Raw genomic sequence first — 9,583 nt, forward strand, 5'->3', positions numbered from 1 at the left:
TTGCTTTATTTGGAAGGTAAATCCCTTGTCTGCTCCTGTCATATAGAACCTAACATCAGTCCATGAAGAGAACTTTGTGCCCTTCGGGGTGAAGGAAATGTTTAGTGAATCTTCTCCCTTCCGACTTCATCCCACCCTGATGAGATCCCAACTGGAACTAGGCTCCCAGTATGCGTCCCCTGTCATTTCGCATCCCCATTTTGCACAATATAGAGATTCTAGTCCCCCACATTTGTAAGCCGTATTCCAATCCCTTCCGTCCCTAGGGCATACATATAGCTGGGTCTGCTGCAGCTTTCTATAGGCTGACTGTGTTAGGCAGCCAGGTGAGTCGGCTATATAGTGCCCTTGGGTTCTATCCCCAGTCTGTATGTCCCGCTTCTTCCAGAACATAACATTGTTGTGGTCTGAATCTAGGACAGGGGGCCTATTAGTGCGGGTGTACTTGGGGATATCCCAGGTATCCAGCCTAGTGACTAGATCACATATCTTGGGAGTCAAGAAGGGCCACCATGTGTTAGGGGCGTGTTGAGCAGTCGTGGACCAGACCACGTCTCCAGTCTGGGCAATGACCTGCCAGGTAATTTTCTTAACCAGGTGGGGGCTCTCTGGTGATGCCCCTCCTAACGTTAGGAGGGCTATTAGGGAGATTAGGGGGACCCACGGGTAAGTCTTATCTTTAGTGGGTTTGGAGAGTGTTGAACTTTCCATGTAGACGTCTTGGTGCTCTCGGCTTCGTCGGGTTCTTTGGCGGCCTTCACATGTGACGCTTGGACCCACGTTGCTATCCCGTCAACCTTGAGTGCAGTGGGAGTAGTTAGCAAGACAGTGTATGGTCCTTTCCACCTCGGCTCTAGGTTCTTGGATTGGTGGCGTCGGACCCAGACAGAGTCCCCAATCTTGAATGGGTGAGGCACCACCGGGCGGTTCAGTTGCTCCCGGTAGGCATCGGCCAGGGGTTTCCACACCATCTTTTGTACCAGTTGGAGGGCTTGAAGGTGCGCCTCCAGGGTAGGGCTAGTGGCAAAAGAGGAGATATCAGGGTGAAGGAAGTTTATTATTGGTGGGGGAGTCCCATATAAAATCTCAAACGGGGTTAGGCCATGAGGCCCAGGAGTATTCCGGGCTCGGTAAAGAGCTAGTGGGAGTAGGAGCACCCAATCTCTAGTGCCAGTTGTGAGAGTTAATTTGGTTAAAGTCTCCTTAATGGTTCTATTCATGCGTTCTACCTGTCCTGAGCTCTGGGGGCGGTATGCACAATGGAGTTTCCAATCGATCCCCAATAGCCTGGCCACCTTCTGACTTACCTGGGAGATGAAGGTGGGCCCATTGTCTGACCCCAATATCTGGGGCATTCCATACCTGGGAAAGATGTCATCCAGGAGTTTCTTGGTTACCACGGTAGCAGTTTCTTTCTTGGTAGGGAAGGCCTCCGTCCATCCTGAAAAAGTGTCTACAAAAACCAGAAGGTATCTGTATCCATATAGCCCGGGTTTTACCTCAGTGAAGTCAAGTTCCCAATGGACTCCAGGGTGGTGGCCTCGCAGGCGGCTTCCTCTGTTCAGATGGGTCTTTCCTGGGTTGACTTGGGCACAAGCAGGGCAGCTGGAAGTCACCTGTTGGAGGACCTGTTCCTGATTCAATAATACAGTGTTCGAAGCCTCATCAGCCAGAAGGGCCTTCATCTTGTTTTTGCTTAAGTGGGTTAGCGCGTGGAGGAACTTGAGCATGTATTTAGTTTTGGAAGTTGGCATAACTAATTTGTCATCTATGATGTAAGCTTGTCGTTCGGGGCTCCATTCCGCCCCCATTTTCTTTGCTAGTTCCTGGTCCTCCGGGCTGTAGGGCATGGGGTCCCTGCTTGGCTGTTGGTCGTCCTGCAAGACCAGCAGCTTGTCGCCCCTGGGGGGTTGTAAGGCCACTGTCCGGGCCGTCAGATCGGCCAGCCGATTTCCCCGAGCTATTACAGAGTCATCCTTTTGGTGCCCGGGACAGTGTATAATGCTGAGCTGATGTGGGAGGAACAAGGCCCTTAAGAGGTCTAAAATTTCTTTTTTGTTTTTAATTTCCTTGCCCTCTGACGTCAGGAGGCCTCTCCTCCTGTAGATTTCTCCATGTACATGGGCAGTAGTGAAGGCATATCTGCTATCGGTATAGACCATGAGTCTCTTACCTTCCGCCATCCGGAGGGCCTGGGTCAGCGCGACCAGCTCTGCCCTTTGGGCTGATGTTCCGGGCAGCAGCGGCGAGGCCCAGATTATCTCTGTTGCGGTAGTGACTGCTGCTCCGGCCCTCCATTCGCCTTCTTGGAGAAAGCTGCTCCCATCGTGAACCAGATGAAATCTGGGTTCAACAGCGGTTGATCTGTTAGGTCGGAGCGGGTACCATGGGCCTCTGCCAGAATCTGGAGGCAATTGTGCTCCTCTGATGGGTCTGGCAAGGGCAGCAGGGTAGCGGGATTGAGGGAGACAACTGGTCCGAACACCACTCGGTCTGTGTCTAACAACAGAGCCTGGTAGTAGGTCATCCTGGAATTTGAGAGCCATTTATCTGGGGGCTGCCGGACCAGAGCTTCCACCGCATGGGAGGATAACACAGTTAATGACTGTCCCAAAGTCAGTTTCCCTGCGTCCTTGAGCAAGACAGCGATGGCGGCTACCATGCACAGACAAGGGGGCCAACCTGCAGCCACCGGGTCCAATTTTTTTGATAGATAAGCTACAGGTCTCTTCCATGGCCCCAGTCTCTGTACCAGCACTCCTTTTGCAAAGCCTGAGTTCTCGTCCACGAATAGTTCAAAGGGCTTAGTCAGATCTGGCAGGTCAAGAGCTGGTGACTTGAGTAAAGTCCTCTTAATTCGTTGAAAGGCCTGCTGTTGCTCCTCTCCCCAGTGGAACACGACCCCAGGCTTGGTGAGAGGATATAGCAGGGCAGCCATCTCAGCAAAACCTGGGATCCAGAGGCGGCAGTAGCCGGCTGTACCTAAGAACTCCCGCACCTGGCGGGGGTTCCTTGGAGGGGGTATGGAGATTATGGCCTCCTTCCTTGCTTCCGTGAGCCATCTCTGTCCTCCCTCCAGGGTGTAACCCAGGTAAATGACCTTGCTTTGGCAAATCTGGGCCTTCTTGGCCGAAGCCCGATAGCCTTTCTGTCCCAGTTTAGTCAAAAGGGCCCGAGTGCCTCTCAAACATTCCGCTTGGGTTCTGGCTGCTAGGAGGAGGTCATCCACATATTGGAGCAAGATTAAGGCCGGGTGCTCGACCTGGAACTTGGCCAAGTCTGAATGTAGGGCCTCATCAAAGAGGGTCGGGCTGTTCTTAAACCCCTGGGGGAGCTGAGTCCAGGTCAACTGTCCTGAAAGTCCCATTTCTGGGTCTCTCCATTCAAAAGCGAATAGCAACTGGCTCTGGGGATGCAATCTCAAACAGAAGAAGGCATCCTTTAAGTCCAGTACCGTGTACCAAGTATGGGTTGGTGGAAGAGTGCTGAGGAGGTTATAGGGGTTTGGCACTGTGGGGTGTATATCTTCATCCCATTTTTTAACCTCCCTCAGGTCTTGAACCGGTCTGTAATCCCCTGTCCTGGGTTTTTTACCGGCAGGAGGGGGGTATTCCAAGGGGATCGACAGGGCACAAGTACCCCCTGGTCCAGGAGCCTCTGGATGTGTGGTTTAATACCCTCGTGGGCTTCCCGGGGCATGGGATATTGTTTGATTGAAACATGAGTGGCGGAGGCTTTTAATTGAATAACAAGGGGGGGTTGGTCGCGAGCCAGCCCCAAGCTGCCAGTCTCTGCCCATGCTGAGGAAAATTCTCTCAACCAGCCCTGTATGCCTTCTGATGGCTCCTTAGAGGACTCGGATTCAAAGAGGCGGTATTTCTCTTCCAGTCTTAGGGCTAGGACTTGTAGGGGGGTCCCTTTGGGCCCCGTAACGGTTGACCCCTTGTCATCAAAATAGATCTGAGCCTTGAGTTTAGTCAACAGGTCTCGGCCCAATAATGGGTGAGGGCAATCAGGTATATGCAGAAAAGAGTGGGTTACCTGTCCAGATGCCAGCTGAACCTTTCTTTCGGTGGTCCATTGATATCTCCTGCTACCTGTGGCCCCCTGGACCAAAGCTGTGTGGTCACTGAGAGAGCCTCCGGTATGGGTCAGGACTGAATGTTGAGCTCTGGTGTCCACCAGGAAGGTCACTGGCTGCCCCCCAATCTTGAGAGTTATCCTAGGCTCAGGGGGGGGCTCCTGGCCTTGACCTCCCTAATCTTCCAGATTGAGGAGGTCCGTGGCTCCTGTCTTAGTTTTTTCAGGCCCTCGAGGTTTCTTTGGGCAGTCACGAGCCCAATGTCCTCTCGCTTTGCAGTAGGCGCATTGGTCTTTGTCAAGGGTTGTCCTTCTTTGATCTCCCTTCCTAACTCCCTCTCTGACCTGTCCCTGAGACACTACAGCGGTCAGGACTTTATTTATTTCCCTATGACGTTTCTTATCTCTCTCTTCCTGTCTCTGCCACATTCTCTCCTCCCGCTCTTCAGGAGTTTTTCTTTTATTAAAAGCTTTTTCTGCCTCCTTCAATAAATCTGACAAACTGAACGAATTTAATCCCTCTAGTCTCTGTAACTTGGCCCTTATATCTGGACTCGACTGATAGATGAAAGACAAGATGACGCTCGGCGCCTGTCCTGGATCTTCCGGATCATATGGGGTATATATCCTATAGGCCTCTTTAAGTCTTTCCAGGAATGCTACCGGCATTTCATCCTTTCCCTGGACCACATTTCTAACCTGAGCTAAATTGGTGGGGCACCTAGCAGCCCCCTGGAGACCCGTTAAGAGCAACTGGCGAAAGAGACGTAGGTGCTCCCTACCTTCTGGGGTCATGAAGTCCCAGTTCGGGCGGGTGAGGGGAAAGGCTGCATCAATAACATTAGGCAGTTGGGTGGGTCTTCCATCGTCTCCAGGAACCTGCTTCCGAGCTTCTAAGAAGACCTGCTGCTTCTCCTCCACTGTCAGGAGGGTTTGCAGTAACTGTTGACAGTCATCCCATGTAGGCTGGTGGGTCACTAAAATGGACTCAATCAGGTTAGTCAAGGCAACAGGGTCCTTAGAGAAAGGGGGATTATGTTGTTTCCAGTTGTAGAGATCAGAGGCCGAAAACGGCCAGTACTGAAGCTGGTGATTGGGTCCCTCCCTGAGGGGGAAGGCCCTGGATACTTTGGCTAGTTCATCGCGCTTTCCTCGTAGGCGACCGGCAATTGGGGAGGGCTGTCCCTGCAGAGGATATTCGGGGACTTCCGCTGCCACCACCGTGGCCGCCGGCATTGTCGGCATGGGGACTGCCGCTTCCGCCGCCGCCGCTGCCGCCGCGGCCGCTTCTGGCGCCCGATTATTCCCCGGATACGGCGGTGGGTCCTCTGTCAAAAGGTCAATAAGGGGTGAATTGGAGTCCGCAGGAAGGACAGGGGTCTTAGGGGGATCCTTTCGTGGGAGAATAGGGTAAAGGGAGGAGGTAGGAGGGGCGGGAGGGGGCGGCGGTGCTGTGGGGGGGAGGCCTGGGGCGCTGGAAGGGAGAGAAACGGCTTAACCCATGGGGGGGAGTCAGTCGCTAGGAGTTTCCATATAGCGATGTATGGAACCTGGTCCGGGTGGCCATGGGGGCCCGGAGCAAAGACTTTTCCCTCCACCTGTAAAATTAGACTGAGATTAAAAGTTCCCTCGCGAGGCCATCCCATATTCATTGTGACCCAGTCGGCCTCGCAAAGGGTGATCCATTTTTTTTTTTTTTTTGATTACAAGTCCCTCGTTGTTGGCTTGTGCTTTCACATCTGACCAGTGGCCAAGCGTGAGGCTCAAGGGTGTGGTGACAGTCTGTCCCATAGCTGTTTCTAGGAGGAGAGCGGTCAGACAGAAAATGACAAATGACAGACAAACGCAAACAAGACTGACACGCACTGCGCGGCTCCGGCTCCAAACCGAGAGCAGAAACTCAGACGGAGAGTGCTGTGAGGGACCAGATCCCTCTTCTCCAACCAACACCACGTATCTCTCGGATACGTGAGTGGACCCGAAAAACCGTGCCCCTGAGGGGACTTCAGACACCCATGGAACGTCTTCCAGGGTCACGGTGGGCGAAGTCCGAGCCCGTCAGCTCCTTCTGGCCCCACCGCACAGACAGATTATCAGGCGCGGGGACTGACAAACAACAATCAGACGGGACAACATATAGTGAGGCCGGCCGGCTTACCTTCTGACGGTGGGTCGGTGGTCCTGGGGAGGGGTCTCAATCTCGCTGGGGCCTCCAATGAAAGCCCCCCACAGGGGATCTTTCCTCAAGAGAGACCCCAAACCCAAGGAACACGCCGAGACCACGGATCAGATGCAAACAGCAAGAGGGTTTATTCAAATGCGCAGGTACCTGGGGCGACACAGTCTCCGGGAAGACTTGCGCGCCTTCCTAGGGGAAGGGGGACTTCTTATAGAGTCCTAGGGGCAGAAGCACGGTTACAGAAGCGAGAAGCATAGTTACAGGGTCCCCATTGGTTAATTTAAATAAGGCCAGGGTGAACTTGGGGACTATCTTTAATGTTCAGAAATGTGCAGCTGTTTGTTCTCCAAGGCCAGGTAGCCAATTATAGATATCTTGTTCTGACTCAAGGTTTTTTTCCTCCCAGGACCGGGTGTTTGATATCTCCTGCTTTGACTCAAGGTTACTTTTCCAATTATCTCTCTCAAGGCCGTTTCTTAGGCTAAGTTACTGAGACGGGAGGGCATTTCAATATATGTGTACACACACAGACACACACATATATACCTATATCTATATCTATTATAAACTAACAAATTAATTTCTACACAAGGATGCTAGTGAGGTAGTGAGGAGGAACAGTTTACTCACTGGGCACACACATGTTCATTATATATATTCATTAATACTGGTCTTTAAAGCTTAGAAAAAGCTCATTTCAGGAAATCATTAACCAACTGACGTCTCAGAACTTTACAAACTATTGATTCTCTATATCTTTATTTTGAGAATAAATAAAGTAACTGAAAAACTCAAATGATTTGGTAGCTTTTCCATGGTCAAATTATTAGTTAATAATAGGTGTGCTGAGAATCACAGATGAGACCAATCCAGGCTCTGGAAAGAGGAGACTATGCATGTATGTGGGGAGTTCCTTCATAGGTGTTGGGTGTAGCAAAACCAAGTGTATTCTATTATCACCTTCATGAACCTTGTTGAAATCAGATGGACTAATGTCTTGAGAAGGTTTGACAGAGTGGGCTGAATCACAATACTCAATCCTATTCTTACATCCACCAGAAAAGAAAACATCCTTTCACTTAATGGCAAATGTGTGAAATAGTAGAATAAGAAAGCTCTAACATTCATAAAAATGGATGAAGTTGGAAAAGATTATTTTGCACTTTTCTGAGTGTAAATTTCAATGATGTGAAAAAATAGTAGCATCGATATTATTAATTAAATATAATAATTTCAAGAAAATACCATGAGCCAAATAGATACATTGAGAATAATGGTACTATCTTCTGATCTACTGCATGTAGTAAGTTAAAAGAGAAATTGAGTAGTTAGGCCATTGAATATGTCTTCTCAAGCAGCTTAGAAATGGAAAAGTGAAAATAAAATATTTTATAGAAATGGGAACAAATGAACTCATTAAAACTTTAAACTACTTTTCTATTTTATAATATTAAAACAATCATTTATGCAACCTTTTGGGTACCTTTAATACAGTATAAAACACTATAGTGAGTTTAAGCGGAGAACCTCTGAATTCATAGCAAGAAGATCATATGAACATTTTCTCCATACATGCTAAATACAAAGATCACAACTACTGTTGTGATTTTCAGAAAATTCTTTATATAATGATGATAAAGTTCTACAGTTTATACACACATTTCTAATAATTGATTTAAAATTATTTTACTACATAGTATAGTTATTATAATTTGCATTCAATGAAATATTTAAATATCTACCCATCTAAGATCAGGAGATGATGTCAGTGCATAAACAACTGAGATCTTTATCAAATGAGCTTATTTATTTTTAGTACTAACTTACATGCCCCAAAATATTCTCTACAGGTCACACACAATAGTGTACTGGTGTACACATTTAACAGTTTAGTTGTATATGTCAGATAATATTTAACAGGCAAGTAACATTAATTTTATTTCTTAAAAAGTAGATTTTAGCCCCACTTCTGATTTTATTTTTTTAATTAATTTTCCAAGAATTTTTAACTATATTTGAATCTTATAACTGAGAAAAAAAATTAGAGAAACATTTTACAATTGCAAATTGCTGACTTTGCTTCTGTAAACTTGCTTGTGTTAGACACTGACCCATCCCCTCCCTGGAAGTAAGTAAAAAGTTTCAGAGTCCAGACACCGGCCTTGGGACAAGGTCTGTAATTATAGATGATAATAATAATAATAATAATAATAATAATAATAATAATAATAATAAGTCTCTGTTTAAAAATTCCCCAAATGGGACCCAAGATAAGGACCATCTGGCGAGTCCAGCAAACTAGGTCAAATGTCAGCCAATCACAAGCCTGTAACTTTGCAAACTCCGGCTCCCCCTAGATCTCCCCTCAGCCAACCAGTTTATGAGGAGTGTTACAAAATTTCCCGTATAACAAAATGATTGCTAAAATATATGATGATTTTTAAATTGGGCCAAACCCGGAACATCGGGTATCTTATGCTAATTTTGTAGTTTCTGCCTTTAAAAATGCTTGTAACCGCTGCTCAGGGCTCTCTGACCAACAGGACAGTGAGCCCGCTTGCGCCAGTGCTGAATACATTCCTCATGCGTGTTGCATCTGCTGGTTTGGAATCTTTGTTTCTGGGGGGCCTTCCACAGACGAAAGTATCCCAGGGGTCTGGGGCCTTTCAATAACAAATAATAGATTTAAATGTTATAAGTAGTAAACTTTATCAATTTAAGAGAAAAAATATTCACACACAACAAGTTTCAATTTACAGCAATCAGAAATAAATACCATATAATAAATTAAAAAAAAAAAAAAACAGACTTCTCTTTTTTCACTATATTTTATCCATACTCTGAAAGTATTGATTTTTACACATTGGAATATGTTTTATTTCTCTGTAACAACTTTAGAATTTACATAAATTGGTTTTGTGCTCTACTCAATGCTTGAACAGTGATGACATATGAGAAAGTTCATGTCTCTTGCCTGCATGCAAACTCTTAAAGTGTTTTCAATTTACTCATCAAATATCTTCCTGATGCAATTTTTCTTTAATTCCTCATGCCTTCCAAATTAGGCATCTTGAAATTATATTCAACTTAATTTTGTTTCTCCCATGTGAAGCAACCATTTGTCCATTATGAGAGGATATTACTGTGGTAGAAATAAAGTTTTACCAGTTCTAAACTTTTTCTAACTTGAAAGATATCAGACAAAATTCTAGGCTGGCTTACTTAACTAACCAAGCAACTCTTTCTTATTTTAGCAATATGAGGCTACTTTTTTATTATATAATGAAGTGTGTCATCCTCTTGTAATTGTTTATAATTCTAACC

General features: G+C 46.7%; 1 protein-coding gene across 1 annotated transcript; it reads right to left on the bottom strand.

Moving 5' to 3' along the window:
• Positions 1-650: 650 nt before the first annotated feature.
• Positions 651-2,183, bottom strand: LOC118593858 (retrovirus-related Pol polyprotein). Its single transcript, XM_036203442.1, has 2 exons — positions 1,887-2,183; positions 651-1,013 (listed from the first exon to the last, which is right to left on the bottom strand). Exons 1-2 carry the CDS (start codon positions 2,181-2,183, stop codon positions 651-653), a joined length of 660 nt encoding a protein of 219 aa, XP_036059335.1.
• Positions 2,184-9,583: the final 7,400 nt, after the last annotated feature.

The sequence above is a fragment of the Onychomys torridus genome, chromosome 12, assembly GCF_903995425.1.
Source record: "Onychomys torridus chromosome 12, mOncTor1.1, whole genome shotgun sequence".
Classification (NCBI taxonomy): domain Eukaryota; kingdom Metazoa; phylum Chordata; class Mammalia; order Rodentia; family Cricetidae; genus Onychomys; species Onychomys torridus.